General features: G+C 50.5%; 1 protein-coding gene across 1 annotated transcript in view; it reads right to left on the minus strand.

Annotated features, from left to right (window-relative positions):
• The window catches only part of tfr2 (transferrin receptor 2), a 67917-nt gene that overhangs the window by 38560 nt on the left and 10241 nt on the right, over positions 1 to 19116 (minus strand). The window contains exons 2-6 of the mRNA XM_087982912.1: positions 12841 to 12962; positions 12030 to 12240; positions 7320 to 7530; positions 4999 to 5139; positions 198 to 306 (exon numbers count right to left, since the gene is read on the minus strand). Coding sequence (XP_087839038.1) covers positions 198 to 306; positions 4999 to 5139; positions 7320 to 7530; positions 12030 to 12240; positions 12841 to 12873 — 705 coding nt within the window. The 5' untranslated portion in view covers positions 12874 to 12962. The remainder of the gene's footprint in view (positions 1 to 197; positions 307 to 4998; positions 5140 to 7319; positions 7531 to 12029; positions 12241 to 12840; positions 12963 to 19116) is intronic.

The following is a 19116-nucleotide window of genomic DNA, read 5'->3' on the forward strand; positions in this document are numbered from 1 at the left end:
AGCACGGGGTTAGATACAGAGTAAAGCTCCCTCTACACTGTTCCCCCATCAAACACTCCCAGGGACAGGGACAGTACGGAGTTTGAAAATAAATTAAAGAATTAATCAAACACTCAGCTGCAAATGGAGGTTTGGTTCCATCTTGTGGAGGTGATGGGTTAATGCGGATTACCCATGTTAATGCCCACAACACTCACCGAGGCCACTCCGTTCGGACTGTAGGCAAAATACGCCTTATTGTCAAGGGCCACCTTCTCCAGAATTGTGCCATTTTCATTGGTCACCCACAGGTAGTTTGGAGAAGAGCTACGTTTGGGAAGAGGGCAAACATTCAGTCATCTTGTGAAGCTCAAATCTGTACCACTCCAGTGCACCCTCAACTGGCCTCAGTTATGGACATTGCTCATTAAGAAATATTTAAAGGCAAAAAAGATGGTGCAGAAAAATATTTGGGAGAATGGCACACGGTGAGGAGTGTGTGTGTGTGTGTGTATCTGTGTATGTGTCTGTGTGTGTGTGAGGGTCTGTGTGAGTGTGTGTCTGTGTCTGTGTGTGAATGTGAGTCTGTGTGTGTGTCTGGGCGTGTGTGTGTGAGTCTGTGTATGTCTATGTGTGTGCATGCCTGTGTGTGTGTGTCTGTGAGTGTGTGTGTGCTTGTGTGTGTGTGTCTGAGTCTATGTGTGTGTGTGTGTCTGTGTGTGTCTGTGTGTGTCTGTGTCTGTGTGTGTGTGTGTCTGTGTGTGTCTGTGTCTGTGTGTGTGTGTGTGTCTGTGTGTGTCTGTGTCTGTGTGAGGGTGTGTCTGCCAGAGTATCTGTATGTGTTTGTGTGTGTCTGTGTAAGTGAGAGTGTATGTGTGTTTATGAGTGTGTGTGTCTGTGTGAGGGTGTGCATGTGTCTGATTGTTTGTGTGAGTCTGTTCTGCATGTGTCTCTATGTTTGTAAGTGTGAGTATGTGTGTGCACCTGTATGTGTGTGCATGTGTTTTCACGATACGTCTGACTGTGTGTATGTTTGTTTCGCTATATGTGTGTGAGGGAAACTGTCTGGGAGGGAGTGGGGTGAGGGATCAGATTGTCACAGTGACAGTGGTAAAATATAACAGAGCGATACAATGGGGTATATCAGAATATGTCACAGTGAGGGGTGTGGGGTATATCAGAGAGTGTTACAGTGAGGGGTGTGGGGTATATCAGAGAGTGTTACAGTGAGGGGTGTGGGGTATATCAGAGTGTGTTACAGTGAGGGATGTGTGGGGTATATCAGAGAGTGTTACAGTGAGGGGTGTGGGGTATATCAGAGAGTGTTACAGTGAGGGGTGTGGGGTATATCAGAGTGTGTTACAGTGAGGGATGTGTGGGGTATATCAGAGAGTGTTACAGTGAGGGGTGTGGGGTATATCAGAGAGTGTTACAGTGAGGGGTGTGGGGTATATCAGAGTGTGTTACAGTGAGGGATGTGGGGTGTATCAGAGAGTGTTACAGTGAGGGGTGTGGGGTATATCAGAGAGTGTTACAGTGAGGGGTGTGGGGTATATCAGAGAGTGTTACAGTGAGGGGTGTGGGGTATATCAGAGAGTGTTACAGTGAGGTGTGTGGGGTATATCAGAGAGTGTTACAGTGAGGGGTGTGGGGTATATCAGAGAGTGTTACAGTGAGGGGTGTGGGGTATATCAGAGAGTGTTACAGTGAGGTGTGTGGGGTATATCAGAGAGTGTTACAGTGAGGGGTGTGGGGTATATCAGAGAGTGTTACAGTGAGGTGTGTGGGGTATATCAGAGAGTGTTACAGTGAGGGGTGTGGGGTATATCAGAGAGTGTTACAGTGAGGGGTGTGGGGTATATCAGAGAGTGTTACAGTGAGGGGTGTGGGGTATATTAGAGTATGTTACAGTGAGGGGTGTGGGGTATATCAGAATGTGTCACAGTGAGGGGTGTGGGGTACATCAGAGAGTGTTACAGTGAGGGGTGTGGGGTATATTAGAGTATGTTACAGTGAGGGGTGTGGGGTATATCAGAATGTGTCACAGTGAGGGGTGTGGGGTATATCAGAGAGTGTTACAGTGAGGGGATGTGGGGTATATTGGAGTGTTACAGTGAGAGGTGTGGGGTATATCAGAGTATGTTACAGTGAGGGGTGTGGGGTATATCAGAGAGTCTAACAGTGAGGATGTGAGGTATATCAGAGAGTGTTACAGTGAGGGGTGTGGGGTATATCAGAGAATGTGACAGTGAGGGGTGTGGGGTATATCAGAGAGTGTTACAGTGAGGGGTGTGGGGTATATCAGAGAGTGTTACCGTGTGGGGTGTGGTGTATCAGAGAGTGTTACAGTGTGGGGTGTGGGGTATATCAGATTACCTCAGATTACAACAGGATCTGGACCAGATGGGCCAATGGGCTGAGAAGTGGCAGATGAGTTTAATTCAGATAAATGCGAGGTGCTGCATTTTGGGAAAGCACATCTGAGCAGGACTTATACACTTAATGGTAAGGTCTTCGGGAGTGTTGCTGAACAAAGAGACCTTGGAGTGCAGGTTCATAGCTCCTTGAAAGTGGAGTCGCAGGTAGATAGGATAGTGAAGGCGGCGATTGGTATGCTTTCCTTTATTGGTCAGAGTATTGAGTACAGGAGTTGGGAGGTCATGTTGCGGCTGTACAGGACATTGGTTAGGCCACTGTTGGAATATTGCGTGCAATTCTGGTCTCCTTCCTATCGGAAAGATGTTGCGAAACTTGAAAAAGTTCAGAAAAGATTTACAAGGATGTTGCCAGGACTGGAGGGTTTGAGCTACAGGGAGAGGCTGAACAGGCTGGGGCTGTTTTCCCTGGAGAATCGGAGGCTGAGGGGTGACCTTATAGAGGTTTACAAAATTATGAGGGGAATGGATAGGGTAAATCGACAAAGTCTTTTCCCTGAGGTCGGGGAGTCCAGAACTAGAGGGCATAGGTTTAGGGTGAGAGGGGAAAGATATAAAAGACACCTAAGGGGCAACATTTTCACACAGAGGGTGGTACGTGTATGGAATTAGCTGCCAGAGGATGTGCTGGAGGCTGGTACAATTACAGCATTTAAAAGGCATCGGGATGGGTATGTGAATAGGAAGAGTTTGGAGGGATATGGGCCGGGTGCTGGTAGGTGGGAAGATTGGGTTGGGATATCTGGTCAGCATGGATGGGTTGGACCGAAGGGTCTGTTTCCATGTGTACATCTCTACGACTCTTATAAGTGAGGGGTGTGGGGTGTATCAGAGAGTGTTACAGTGAGGGGTGTGGGGTATATCAGAGAGTGTTACAGTGAGGGGTGTGGGGTGTATCAGAGAGTGTTACAGTGAGGGGTGTGAGGTATATCAGAGAGTGTCACAGTGAGGGGTGTGAGGTATATCAGAGAGTGTTACAGTGAGGGGTGTGGGGTATATCAGAGAGTGTTACAGTGAGGGGTGTGGGGTATATCAGAGAGTGTTACAGTGAGGGGTGTGGGGTGTATCAGAGAATGTTACAGTGAGGGGTGTGGGGTATATCAGAGAGTGTTAGAGTGAGGGGTGTGGGGTATATCAGAGAGTGTTACAGTGAGGGGTGTGAGGTATATCAGAGAGTGTCACAGTGAGGGGTGTGAGGTATATCAGAGAGTGTTACAATGAGGGGTGTGAGGTATATCAGAGAGTGTTACAGTGAGGGATGTGGGGTATATCAGAGTGTGTTACAGTGAGGGGTGAGAGGTATATCAGAGAGTGTTACAGTGAGGGGTGTGGGGTATATCAGAGAGTGTTACAGTGAGGGGTGTGGGGTATATCAGAGAGTGTTACAGTGAGGGGTGTGGGGTATATCAGAGTGTGTTACAGTGAGGGGTGAGAGGTATATCAGAGAGTGTTACAGTGAGGGGTGTGGGGTATATCAGAGAGTGTTACAGTGAGGGGTGTGGGGTATATCAGAGAGTGTTACAGTGAGGGGTGAGAGGTATATCAGAGAGTGTTACAGTGAGGGGTGTGGGGTATATCAGAGTGTGTTACAATGAGGGGTGAGAGGTATATCAGAGAGTGTCACAGTGAGGGGTGTGGGGTATATCAGAGAGTGTTACAGTGAGGGGTGTGGGGTATATCAGAGAGTGTTACAGTGAGGGGTGTGGGGTATATCAGAGAGTGTTACAGTGAGGGGTGTGGGGTATATCAGAGAGTGTTACAGTGAGGGGTGTGGGGTATATCAGAGTGTGTTACAGTGAGGGGTGAGAGGTATATCAGAGAGTGTTACAGTGAGGGGTGTGGTGTATCAGAGAGTGTTACAGTGAGGGGTATGGGGTACATCAGAGAGTGTTACAGTGAGGGGTGTGGGGTATATCAGAGAGTGTTACAGTGAGGGGTGTGGGATATATCAGAGTGTGTTACAGTGAGGGGTGTGAGGTATATCAGAGAGTGTTACAGTGAGGGGTGTGGGGTATATCAGAGTGTGTTACAGTGAGGGGTATGAGGTATATCAGAGAGTGTTACAGTGAGGGGTGTGGGGTATCATTGAGTGTTACAGTGAGGGGTGTGGGGTATATCAGAGAGTGTTACAGTGAGGGGTGTGGGGTATATCAGAGTATGTTACAGTGAGGGGTGTGGGGTATATCAGAATATGTCACAGTGAGGGGTGTGGGGTATATCAGAGAGTGTTACAGTGAGGGGTGTGGGGTATATCAGAGAGTGTTACAGTGAGGGGTGTGGGGTTTATCAGAGAGTGTTACAGTGAGGGGTGTGGGGTAAATCGGAGTGTTACAGTGAGGGGTGTGGGGTATATCAGAGAGTGTTACAGTGAGGGGTGTGGGGTATATCAGAGTGTGTTACAGTGAGGGGTGTGGGGTATATCTGAGAGTCTAACAGTGAGGATGTGAGGTTTATCAGAGAGAGTTACAGTGAGGGGGGGTGTTACAGTGAGGAGTGTTACAGTGAGCAGCGGGGGGGGGGGGTTGTCACAGTGATGAAGGGTATCACAGTGAGGGGCTTTCTGCACCCTGACCCCTGTACTGACCTGTCTGGAATTGGTAGTGAGACGTAGTGTGAGTCTGCCCAGACATGATGAAGGTTGTAGCTCTTGAATTTCTTGTGAATGGTGGTGGTGAGTTCATGGAGCCGCGAGGAACCAGAAGGGTGTGATTCTTCACTCATCATCCTGCAAAGATGAAAGAGATTTCACTCCGTTAGGCTGAGCTCTGTAATGCCCTGCTGGGAATAGAGCTCATCCTGAAATCTGGCAGGAATAACAGAGGCAGTAACGTCCAATTCAACAGAAGACAAGCTAGAAACTGATGAAAGTCTGCTAAAAATATGAACGTAAACTATCAAGCAACAGTTTAGCACAGCGAATCCACCCTAACCTACACATCCCTGGACACTATGGGCAATTTAGCACGGGCAATTTAGCACGGCCAGTCCACCCTAACCTACACATCCCTGGACACTATGGGTAATTTAGCACGGCCAGTCCACCCTAACCTACACATCCCTGGACACTATGGCGTAATTTAGCACGGCCAATCCACTCTAACCTGCACATCCCTGTGCACTATGGGTAATTTAGCACGGCCAATCCACCCTAACCTGCACATCCCTGTGCACTATGGGTAATTTAGCACGGCCAATCCACTCTAACCTGCACATCCCTGTGCACTATGCGTAATTTAGCACGGCCAGTCCACCCTCACCTGCACATCCCTGGGCACTATGGGTAATTTAGCATGGCCAATCCACCCTAACCTGCACATCCCTGGGCACTGTGGGTAATTTAGCACGGCCAATCCACCCTAACCTGCACACCCCTGAACACTATGGGTAATTTAACATGGCCAATCCACTCTAACCTGCACATCTTGGAACTGTGGGAGGAAACCAGAGCACCCGGAGGAAACCCACACAGACACGGGGAGAATGTGCAAACTCCACACAGACAGTCACCCGAGGCTGGAATTGAACCCAGTGTGAGATAGCAGTGCGAACCATTGAGCCACCCTGTTGCATTAGAGCACAGACAGTCAAAGAGCTGTTGCCTGCTCCTTTCTTCTGAGTAATCCCTCATCGAAGTTTGTGAGCTGTTATCCCAGTGGAAGGCTCCATTACCACTGGTGGAGGGATCCGAGAGGAGAAAGTGAAATCTACAGCATTGTCTCCAGGTAACTGACTTCAGTCAGCCATAACTGATCCAGATTAGATTAGATTCCCTACCGTGTAGAAACAGGCTGTCTGGTTCAACCAGTCCACACCGACCCTCCAAAGAGTAACCCACCCAGACCCATTTCCCTCTGACTAATGCACCAGTCTGCCCATCCCTGGAGTCTATAGGACAACCTCCCATGGCCAACTCACCCTGACCTGCACGTCTTTGGAGTGTGGGAGGGAACTGGAGCACCCGGAGAAAACCCACGCAGACACAGGGAGAATGTGCAAACTCCACACAGTCAGTTACCTGACGTGGGAATTGAACACAGATCCCTAGTGTTGTGAGGCAGCAGTGCTAACCACTGAGCCACCATGCTGCCCTTAGGTAAGAAATACAAACAAAACACTAGGCTGGAATCGAACCTGGGTCTCTGGTGCTGTGTGGCAGCAGTACTAACCACTGAGCCCTTAATTGACCTCAACCATAACTGATCGAGATAACTGTCTTTGGCCAGCTGTAACCAGTCCAGAAACGATCCAAACTCTTATGTCAGTACCTTCTGTAGGAAGTGACTTCGGCAAGAGTCCAACTGTCTGGACAATCTGTGAGTGATTTTTTTTGTATTAATGAATTTCACCGTAACTTGGCCAAAGTATTTTCCAGATAAAACCCTGTGGAATTGGTATCATTTCCCCGGTTTCTGAGCTCCTGTTTTTGAGAAGGAGAGTTATACCTGTTTGCGCAGTTTAAACCTATTGTCAATCATTTTTTGCATCAACTAGATCTTTATTTGCTGTCTGAAGGGGCTAGCTATATAGCTCCCCATACTGTAGCTAGCCACGGTCTGCCGCATTTGGCAATACTATTCCATTCAAACTCTGTCGTGACTACAACAGGGGATGGAATCAATTCACCCTGCCCTGTATTGGCTGGAGCTGGGCGTCTTCCTGGATTATGGCTGGGTGAGTCAACTTCTCTGGAGACAAGTGCTGCAGATTTCACCTTCTCCTCTCGGACCCCTCCACGAGTTGGGTCAGGCCTTCCACTCGCAAAATTTGATGAGAGACGTTTCAGGTGAAAAACAAAGGTTACAGGCAAAAGGTATCCATCTGTTTATATTCAAATGCAATTGCTCTGTGACACCCACAAACGCTCTGCGATGTAATATTCGGTAACAGAGCGGTGACAGACCCAACCTGATGTGTTCGATGATGTTCCGTTGATTGATATATTTCTTGAGCATTGCTATGAGGTCTCCCCAGTGCAGGACAGGATCCGGGTCAGTGACTGTGTCTGTGTCTCGCTGATAGTCACACTCGCTGCTCACCATGGCACTTGTACTATCTAGGCCAACCTCTTCACAGGCCTTACAGGATCTCCGGGAGCTGGCGTAGCCAATTATAAAGGCTGGGGAGGCAATCAAACCAAAAAGCAGGTCACAGAATATCCCACTCATATCAGAAAGCGATGTTGGAGATGTGGAATCGAGCAGAGAACATAGAACATAACAGCGCAGTACAGGCTCTTCGGCCCTCGCTGTTGCGCCGCCCTGTTATACTAACCTGAAGCCCATCCCACCAGAGAGTGCTGGAGGAACTCAGCAGGGTCTGGTTTTTAACGCTCTGAGTTCCCAAAGTGAGCCCTCTTCAGAACTGACCAAGAGCCACTAATCTCAACTCTTGCTCTCCCCACCCACTCATCATTTCCCACCATTCCTTTCTGTCTTCAATACTCCCAGCCGCCTGCCCCTTCGACACCCCACCCGTGTCCCCTGGCCAACATCTCTGTCTCAGACTTGCCGAGTGCTCCAGTGAAGCTCAGCGCAAGCTGGAAGAGTAGCATCTCACTTTCTGTGGGAGAAGATCTGACTTCGGGCCTACCCACAGCATGGCCACACAGAACACAGAAAATCAAAGGCTGTCCAAACCAGACAAGAAACACCCAGAATGCCTCAGCATTGACCAAACCGGCTGACAAGGGAAACCAAGACATGACCATTGTCACTCACAGACCAGGGAATACACTTTCCAAGGCATGAGCTTCCTGGACATGATAAACACAGTTACCTTAGGGCAGTCTCAGTGCCCAGTGATACCAGAGCCACGCAGAGCTCAGGTCAGACGGAGAGGCACCAGAATACCTCGCTCACAGGAGGGCAACAATGGAAACACCTTACTGCCAAGGAAAGGGACATTCTCACCTACCCTGGAAGAGAGTTGGAATCTCCTGATCCCATCAGGAACTGATTGATGCTGCCAGGAAGCTTCATTGTATCTACAATCAGGACATTCTGCTGATAACTGCTTCGCGATGATCACCATGGGAAGTTGACTATCAAGACCATTGTATTTTCCCTAATTTTAATTAGCATTATTCTACAGTATTCCTCTAAAACCTGGCTTGATTCTCAGCTCAGGGAAGAGAGATTCAGCTACCCAGACAGACTGTCTGTGCTGTTTCAGTTTCTTCTCCGCGACGTTGCTGTGTTAATAAAAGGTTTGTTAATTTCACCTCGATCTGTGTTTTGTGATCTCGGCTTTATTGGGCTAATTTCTCCGACATTTTCCACCTGGGAACTCTACAGCTTTCCAGACTAAATATCGAGTTCAATAACCTTCGGGCCTGAGATCTCCCATGTCCTTACACCCACCCCCACACACCAGGCCTTGTCACACAGTCTGCTATTACACACAACCCATTGCGAGCCACTATCAGTCCCTGTTAGCAGCTAGTCACCTCCCTCGGCTGAACATTATCCACTCCTTCTCTCTATTTGAGCTCTATCACCACCTCTCCTCCAACCCTATCTTCTGTATATAAACCAACGTTTTCCTAGCTACCATCAGTTCTGAGGAAGTGTCACCGACCCGCAACGTTAACTCTGATGTCTCTCCACAGATGCTGCCAGACCTGCTGGGATTTTCCAGCCCGATTTCTGTTTCTGATTTCCAGCATCCATAGAATCCCTACAGTGCGGAAACAGGCCCTTCGGCCCAACAAGTCCACACTGACCCTCCGAAGACTATCCGACCCAGACCCAATCCCCTACCCAATTACACTACATTTCCACTGACTGATCCACCCTAACCTACACACCCCTGGGCACTATGGGTAATTTAGCATCGCCAATCCACCCTAACCTGCACATGTTTTGGATTGTGGGAGGAAACCGGAGCACCCGGAGGAAACCCACGCAGACATGGGGAGAAAGTGCAAACTCCACACAGACAGTCGCCCGAGGTTGGAATCGAACCTGGGTCCCTGGCGCCGTGAGGCAGCAGTGCTAACCACTGAGCCACCGTGCCACAATCCTTTCAATTTTCCCTTCGCTCACTGCAATTCTTCTCTGGGTGAAGACTTTTCTCCTGAATTCCTGATGGGATTTGCTCCTGATCTGGACGGCACCCCAGGTATGTGCTCGAAGCCCATGCGTAATCACCCCCCCCCCCCCCCCCCCCCCCACCCCCACCCAGTTCTGCTCTTTCCCAGGGTAAAGAGTCCCCACGCCTAATCCTAATGAATGGGTGAAGCAGACACAAAGGGGCCAAATGGCATGTTCCCATTTCTAATAGTTTTATAGCCGGGTCAGGCTTTGTTATTCGCTTGTGAGATGTGGGTCTCTGTGTTTGACCAGCATTTATTGCCCGTCCCTAGCTGCCCTTGAACTGAGTGCCTGTTGGGCCATTTCAGAGGAGAATTGAGAGTCAACGATATTGGGTCTGGAGCCATGTGTAGGCCAGGCCAGGTGAGGATGGCAGATTTCCTTCCTTGAAGGACATTAATGAGCTAGATGGCTTTTTTTTTTCTGACAATGGTAGTCAGGAATTTCTTAATTCCTGATTTTTTAAATTGAATTCGAATTCCACCATCTGCCGTGGTGGGATTTGACCCTGAGTCCCAGGATTTACTGAGGTTTCTGGATTAATGGTCTATTGACAGATTTACAAGGATGTTGCCAGGCTTGGAGGATTTGAGCTATAGGGAGAGGCTAAACAGGCTGGGGCTGTTTTCCCTGGAGCGTCAGAGGTTTGAGGGATGACGTTATAGAGGTTTACAAAATCATGAGGGGCGCGGATAGGGTAAATAGATAAAGTCTTTTCCCTGGGGTCGGGGAGTCCAGAACTAGAGGGCATAGGTTTAGGGTGAGAGGGGAAAGATATAAAAGAGACCTAAGGGGCAACTTTTTCACACAGAGGGTGGTACGTGTATGGAATGAGCTGCCAGAAGAAGTGGTGGAGGCTGGTACAATTGCAGCATTTAAGAGGTATTTGGATGGGTGTATGAATAGGAAGGGTTTGGAGGGATATGGGCCGGGTGCTGGCAGGTGGGACCAGATTGGGTTGGGATATCTGGTCTGCATGGGTTGGACCGAAGGGTCTGTTTCCGTGCTGTACCTCTCTATGACTCTATGACTGTACCACAAGATCCCACAATTAATTAGCTCTCAGGCTGGTACCTGATCTGGGTATCAGTTACATGGGTTGCTTTGACCCTTCACCCCGCAATCTGAGACCATTCAGTGACATCAATGCCACCCATTTGCCCTCTCTGTTACCCTTCGCACTCTTAGCTTGTGAAAATCTGATGTTAAGCCCGACAGGGAAATTTCCCATGGCCAATCTACCTAATGTTTACATCCCTGGGCACTATGGGTAATTTAGCATGGCCAATCTACCTAATGTTTACATCCCTGGGCATTATGGGTAATTTAGCACGGCCAATCCACCCGAACCTGCACATCCCTGGGCACTATGGGTAATTTAGCACGGCCAATCCACCCGAACCTGCACATCCCTGGGCACTATGGGTAATTTAGCACGGCCAATCCACCCTAACCTACACATCCCTGGGCACTATGGGTAATTTAGCACGGCCCATCCACCCTAACCTACACATCCCTGGGCACTATGGGTAATTTAGCAGGGCCAATCCACCCTAACCTACACATCCCTGGGCACTATGGGTAAGTTAGCACGGCCAATCCACCCTAACCTACACATCCCTGGGCAGTATGGGTAATTTAGCACGGCCAATCCACCCTAACCTACACATCCCTGGGCAGTATAGGTAATTTAGCATGGCCAATCCACCCTAACCTACACATCCCTGGGCAGTATGGGTAATTTAGCATGGCCAATCCACCCTAACCTACACATCCCGGGGGCACTATGGGTAATTTAGCACGGCCCATCCACCCTAACCTAAACATCCCTGGGCACAATGGGTAATTTAGCATGACCAATCCACCCTAACCTACACATCCCTGGGCACTATGGGTAATTTAGCACGGCCAATCCACCCTAACCTACACATCCCTGGGCACTATGGGTAATTTAGCACGGCCAATCCACCCTAACCTACACATCCCTGGGCACTATGGGTAATTTGGCACGGCCAATCCACCCCAACCTGCACATCCCTGGGCACTATGGGTAATTTGGCATAGCCAATCCACCCTGACCTGCACATCTTTGGACTGTGGGAGGAAACCAGAGCACCCGGAGGAAACCCACGCAGACACGGCGAGAACAACGAGGGCCGAAAGGTCTGTACTGCGCTGTAACGTTCTATGCTCCACACGGACAGTCGCCCTCGGGAGGAATTGAACCCGGGTCCATGGCGCCATGAGGCAGCAGTGCTAACCACTGAACCACCGTATTGATAAATAAATAAACAATCATGAACGATAATGCACTTTGCAACCACAAGGGATACGGGGGGGGGGGGGAGGGGGAGGTGTTGCCATCCACTGCACAGCAAGATCCCACTGAATCACCCGACGGCGATGACCCACCAGGCCAGACCCTGTTCCAAGTGCATGGTTAGGGTCAGTCACTAGGCCGAGGTAGGGTCAGTGAAAGGCCACCTCACGCACACCCCCTCGATGAAACGGAACCGGCGTTTACCGATGACGAGGAGGAAGAGGGCTCCCAGCACCAGGTAGAGCAGGCATCTCTTTTGGTTCAGGGACCTCCGCAACACCAGGCCCACTGAGTCGCCGTACCCCACGGGGTCTTCCTGCTCAGCGCCGTCCAGCTTGGTCTCCATCCCGATGGCCTGCTGCTCGTCCTCCAGCCTCTCTCTCCTGTAGGTCAAGTACGAGTTGTCCTTGGCTCCCTGTCAGAGTCAAGCAAACGGAGGTGAGTGAGCTCCACCTTTCTTGTGTGAGGGAGTCCGCATGGGGGCCGACCGAGGGGATGGAGTGGGGAGAGGGGAGGGGGGTTATGAGGAGGTATATTGAGTGGGGGGGAGGGGTGGGTATAGAGGGTGGCTGAGCAGCACAAGCCCTGAGGCTTGGACTCGAGGTGGGGCTTATGGGGGGGGGGGGGGGGGGGGGGAGTGGGCCGATGGTTCGCCAGGCATTGGACAGAGTGCCCCGCTCACACCTCCCCCCACCCACCGAGGGGGCTTGCGAAGTGAGCTGAGGGCAGAGGGAGGGGGCATCTTCGTGAGGGAGGTGAGGTGGGATCGATAGGCCGCACTGGGGAGTACGGGAGGAGGAGGAAAAGTCCCAGATCGGGCCTGTGAGGGCAGGTACGGCGAGAGAGCCTCATCAGCCTCACCAAACCCGGTGTTCGGGGTGCAGAGTATCCCATCCCAGCATCCCCTGGACTGGTCACATTCCCCAGAGACAGGTCAGAGGACAGCCTCTGGGTTAGGAGAGGGGAGGATGCTAAGGAATGGGGAGAGGGGAAGGAATTGAGTTTCGGGCCTTACCACATTCAGGAGAATTGACCTGAAACTTTCCATCCTTCACAAACTCAGCGCTCGCCCACTCTCTGGGTTCTCTGTGCACGTAGACGTGTCCTGGATAGGTTAATCCTTCACACTGTTCGATCCTGGAGGGTGAGACGACAAGAATTATTGCTGATGGATCCGGACCCCCACCCCTGAGGTTTCATCACATTGTCCAGGGCCCAGCCTCCCACTGAGGGTATGCCACACTGCCAGCAGTACCCGCCTTTCACATTAGATGTTAAACTAAGGCCACATCATCCCTCTCCCAAAGAAAACCAGAGCAGGAGGAAGCCATAGGGTTCGCTCTGCTACTCAGTAAGGGAACCGAGATCACAAAATCATTTCCCGTTCTTTGTAACTCGAGAGAATGTGGGTGCAGTTTGTCCAATCTCTCCTCATGGGAAAGAGTCCTTATTCCAGGAACCTCAAACTCCATCCAGGGCAGGCTATGACCTTTCTTAGAGAAGGAAACCTACAGCCTCAGCATGGGCTGATATCGTACCATTTTCCCTCCTTGCTGCACCAACTTTCTGTGATTTATCTAACAGAATATCTAAAGGTCTCCAATTAGTAACATGTACCAGATTTACACACCTTCACACCTTATAGAAACAGTGGCTGCTGGAGGTCAGAGGCTGGGAATCCTGCAGTGAGTAACTCAGGTGGATAGGATAGTGAAGAAGGTGTTTGGTATGCTTTCCTTTATTGGTCAGGGTATTGAGTACAGGAGTTGGGAGGTCATGTTGCGGCTGTACAGGGCATTGGTTAGGCCACTGTTGGAATATTGTGTGCAATTTTGGTCTCCCTCCTATTGGAAAGATGTCGTGAAACTTGAAAGATTTACAAGGATGTTGCTAGGATTGGAGGGTTTGAGCTACAGGGAGAGGCTAAACAGACTGGGGCTGTTTTCCCTGGAGCATTGGAGGCTGAGGGGTGACCTTATAGAAGTTTATAAAATCATGAGGGGCATGGATAGGGTAAATAGATAAAGTCTTTTCCCTGGGGTTGGGGAGTCCAGAACTAGAGGGCATAGGTTTAGGGTGAGAGGGGAAAGATATAAAAGGGACTTAAGGGTAAACATTTTCACACAGAGGGTGGTACGTGTATGGAATGAGCTGCCAGAGGATGTGGTGGAGGCTGGTACAATTACAACATTTAAAAGGCATTTGGATGGGTATATGAATAGGAAGGGTTTGGAGGGATATGGGCCGGGTGCTGGCAGGTGGGACTAGATTGGGTTGGGATATCTGGTCGGCATGGACAGGTTGGACCGAAGGATCTGTTTCTGTGCTGTACATCTCTATGACTATGACCTCCTGACTCCCCAAAGTCTGTCCCACTATCGACGAGGCACGGGTGAGGAGTGTGAGGGAATACTCCCCACTCGCCCTGGATGGGGGCTGCTTCAACAACACTCAAGAAGCTCGACACCATCCAGGGACAAAGCAGCCCCCACTTGGTTGGCACCACACCCACAATCATCTTCTCCCCCACTACCGACACAGTGTGTCATAGCAGCAGTGTGTACCATATATAAGACGCACTGCAGAAACTCACCAAAGCTCCTCAGACAGACACCCGCAAACACTTCCACCTGGGAAGACAAGGGGCAGCAAATACATGGGAACACCACCCCCCTGTAAGTTCCCTCCACTCCCCATATTGAGTTGGGAATATATCGGCCGTTCCTTCAGTGTCGCTGGGTCAGAAGCCTGGAACTCCCGGCCTAAGGGCTCTGTGTGGGGGTCCCTACACACCAGAGGACTATAGTGGGTCAGGAGTGTAGGCTGACCCCTACACTCTCGAGGGGTAATTAGGGACGGGGTAATAACTGCTGCGCCCAGCCAGCAACGTCCCATGCAATATAAATGAATATTTTTGTGTTCTCGACCAATCACTTTGCAGGTTCTTTTTCCAGTTAATTTCCTGCCAAACGTTGTACCGTCAGCAACTTTGGAAAAGTGACACTCAAAGTCTATCACCAATGTAAATCTGACAGAGGGCCTAATCCCCAAACTGAGAACGTGACATTTAGTGATGCCCTGTTCTCTGGCCCTGCTACAGTATTACCCACAATCTCAAGTGTTACGTGGGACCTTTGGAATATTGCAACACAAATATACTACATCTACTGGCTCCCCCTTGTCCAGCCTCAGCTAGCTACAACCACGGACAACTCCATAGCAGGTTTGTAAAACGTATGTTTTCCTTTCACGATCTCAGAGTTGATTTGACTTGCCCCTTATTCCTGTTGCTACGTTTCAGTGCTCCTCACATAACCAAAGCCAGGCTAACTTTTTAAACAGTTTCATTGTCGCATTCCCACTAGCATTTACTTCCCATCTCTAATTGCCCTTGAGCTGTTAAGAGTCAACGGTCCGGCACAGTGGCTCAGTGGTTAGCGCTGTTGCCTCACGGCGCCGGGGTCCCAGTTTCGCTTCCACCCCTGGGCGACTGTCTGTGTGGAGTTTGCACGTTCTCCCCGTGTCTGTGTGGGTTTCCTCTGGGTGCTCCGGTTTCCTCCCACAATCCAAAAATGTGCAGGTTAGAGTGAATTGGCCATGCTAAATTGCCCGTAGTGTTAGGTGCATTAGTCGGAGGGAAATGGGTCTGGATGGGTTACTCTTCTGGTGGTTGGTGTAGACTGGTTGGGCCGAAGGGCCTGTTTCCACACTGTAGGGAATCTAATCTAATCGAAAACCACATTGCCATGGGTCTGGAGTCACGTGTAGGCCCAGAGTGGGTAAGGGCGATGGATTTCCTTCCCGAGAGAGCAGCAGTGAATGGTTTGATACTGACTACATAGAATTTAATTCGAGGTTTTATCAAATTCGGATTTTACCATCTGCCCTGGTGAGATTTGAACCCATGTCCCAGGAACCCGAGCCGAGAGACAATTTCTTGATGCCCCCAGCTCCTGCCTGCCACGGATCATTCCATCTTTTTGCTCCCCTCCCAGAGGGAGTGTCCCGGGTGGAGGTGAAAGGGAAGGTGTTGCAGAAATCACAGGCCCTGCTGCTACTCCAGGCCCAGGCATCAGACCTTGTCTCCAGCACTGACAACGGGACCCCTGGCACCCCAAGCCCTGGTCATTGGAGCCTGTTGTATGCCCCGTGTGCCAGGCCTTGGTTTCTGTCTCCCAGTGCCAGACCCTGGTTTTTACCCTCACTCCAGGCCCCAGTTAATACCCACTGCACAAGGCCATGGTTTTTGCCCCCTGCCCTGGACCCTGGTTTTGCCCCTTTGCCAGGGCCTGGACTTTGCCCCCTCCCCTGGACCCTAGTTTTGTTCCCTTTCCAGGGCCTGGATTTTGCCCCTTCTCCGGACCCTAGTTTTCCCCCCTGCCCTGGACCTTAGTTTTGCCCCCTTTCCAGGGCCTGTTTTTTTGCCCCCTGCCCTGGACCCTAGTTTTTGCTCCCTTTCCAGGTCTTAGTTAATGTTTCCTGCACAAGGCCCTGGTTTTTGACCCCTTGCCCCAGGCTGTGCTTTATTTCCCCTGGCCGTAGGCCCTAGTTTTTAATCGCTTGCCCCGGCCTCAGGTTTCTGCTCCCTTACCCCAGACCCTGTTTTTTTCCCCCGGTCCCGGGTCCTGGTTATTGCGCCCCGTTCTAGATTCATTTTTTTTGCCCCCTTGCCCAGGCCTTAATTGCATGGAAAGGTGCGAGGATATTCGGGGTGACTGAGGAATACCACAGAGGGAATTCCCTTTTGGAATGTGACGGAGGAAGGGGGGGGGAGGGGATGGCATGTCCGCTGGTGTCACATGGGGTTGACCATTGACCCCACTGGGGGCGGTAAGCGATGACAAGGGGAGGGCTGGAGCTGGGGTGGGAGAGGCAGAAGTGCTGTGAGATGGTGGGACTGACGCAGTCGAAGGCCCCACTCCCCAGTGCCGTTCCCATGGCGGCTAGGATGGACTCCGCCACTGAAGAAGATGGAGGACAATCCAGTACCGCCAGGGGTCAAAGATCGCAGGAAGAGCTGCCACAGAGATGGTGGAGGGGGAAGAACGAAGTGAGCTCATAGGGGAGTGTTGTCAAGGTGGATTTGGGGTTGAGGAAGGGAAGCAGCAGTGGTTTCAAATCAATTGGCAGCTTATTTCTGACAGAGATCCAGCCTTCACCTTGGTGCTGTACCAGGGCAGCACCTGCCTCCATTTTGTCTTCTTCCCAGAATCCCCCCACAGTCCTCTCACCTCAAAAAATTACCTGAGCTCCTCCATTTAGAGCAGCAAGGCCTAACCGTCAGGGGGTCTGACAGCCTGAAATCGAGTTTGCTTTCCATTCGACACCCCAAAGGCCTTTTGCAACAAGTGAGCCCCATGCGCACACACCCAGGCCTGGTCTCACCCTGATAGAGGCTGCTCACAATTCCTTATCAGCGATTGAGCATTTGGCTTTTTCCTAATCTCCACCCGTTCTCACTAATCGATTCATTCAGGCAGCGCTGCGATATGGTCAGGAGGTAAACGTTGGCGACAACGCCTTTGCTGCTGGCCACAAGCTTCTGGAAGGTTCTGCCAGGCAACAACAACAACTGCTGCCTTTACACATTCCAGACGGCCGCAGTCCAGCCGCGTGTAACACCAAGCCAAAATATGAAGGGCCATTGAGCAACTGAGCACAATGATAACGAAAGGGGCCTTTGGGTTACAGAGGGCCTTAAAGAAGGTAAAGGTGGGCCGAGGGCAGGAGGTCAAGGTTCAAATCCCTCCTGACCCTGAGCTGCAACCGAACTGATTAAAAATAATTCCTAGGGGAGGCAGTTCCAGATCTCGTTGCCGAGGAAGGGTCTAACAGGGACGATTAAAGCCGGGGGTCATCACAACAAGGTTAGGAATACAAGAACAAAATTGTCTTAGACGGTTGTGGGGTTGCAGGAGGTTGTGACGATGGGGACAAGGGGTTTGAAGACAGGATCTTTAACAAAAGCAGAAATGGCTGGGCAGCATCCGTGGAGAGGGGGAGAGAGAGAGAGACAGAAAGAGAGGGGGGAGAGAGAGAGAGAGAGTGTGTGTGTGTGTGTGTGTGAGAGAGAGAGATAGATAAAAGGTGAGAGAGGAACAGAGAGAGAGAGGGGGAGAGAGAGAGAGAGAGGGGAGAGAGAAAATGTGTGTGTGAGAGAGAGAGAAAGGGAGAGAGAGGGACAGAGAGAGAGAAAGGGGGGGGAGAGAGAGGGAGAGACAGAGAGTGTGTGTGAAAGAGAGACAGAAAGAGAGAGAGTGTGTTTGAGAGAGAGAGAGAAAAAGGGAGAGAGAGGGACAAAGAGAGAAAGAGAGAGGGGGTAGAGAGAGTGTGTGTGAGAGTGAGAGAGAGAAAGAGGGAGAGAGAGAATGTATGTGTGAGAGGGAGAGAGAGAGAAAGGGAGAGAGAGGGACAGAGAGAGAGAAAGAGAGAGGGGGGAGAGAGAGAGTGTGTGTGAGAGCGAGAGAGAAAGAGGGAGAGAGAGAATGTGTATGTGAGAGAGGGAGGGAGAGAGAAAGAGGGAGGGAGAGTGTGTGTGTGAAAGAGAGAGAGAAAGAAAGAGAGAGAAAGGGAGAGAGAAGAACAGAGAGTGTGTGTGTGAGGGAGAGAGAGAGAAACGGAGAGGGACAGAGAGGGAGAGAAAGAGGAAGACGGGGGAGGGAGAGAGAGAGAGATTGGAGTGAATGTTTCCGATTCAGTCATCCTCCTCACATGGGTTTTTTTACTAAGAAATTTGAAAAGTGGTTTGAATTGGATTGTTGAGAGTTCAGGAGCTGGTCAGAGTAGGTCAGGTCACATTCCCTGCCCAGTATTCTCATCCAGGGACTCAGGCACGTGATCTGGGCTGATGGGGTGGTCCTAAGGGAGTGCCACACTGTCAGAGGCATGGTCTTCTGGAAGAGACTTTACATCGAGGAACCCCTGAAGGTGGGTGTTGAAGATCACTATAATGGGTTCAGGGTAAGAGTTGAGAGTAGGGTTCTCGGAGCTCATCCCTCAACTAACACCAAGAGAAACATTTTCTGAGTCACAGAGTCATAGAGATGTACAGCACGGAAACACACCCTTTGGTCTAACCCGTCCATACCGACCAGATATCCCAACCTAATCTAGTCCCACCTGCCAGCACCCGGCCCATATCCCTCCAAACCCTTCCTCTTCATATACCCATCCAACTGCCTCTTAAATGCTGTAATTGTACCAGCCTCCACCACTTCCTCTGGCAGCTCATTCCATACACGTACCACCCTCTGAGTGAAAAAGTTGCCCCTTAGGTCCCTTTTATATCTTT

Source organism: Chiloscyllium plagiosum, unplaced genomic scaffold (genome assembly GCF_037043375.1).
Source record: "Chiloscyllium plagiosum isolate Xiang-an unplaced genomic scaffold, Cpla_swu_hap1 HiC_scaffold_44, whole genome shotgun sequence".
NCBI lineage: Eukaryota > Metazoa > Chordata > Chondrichthyes > Orectolobiformes > Hemiscylliidae > Chiloscyllium > Chiloscyllium plagiosum.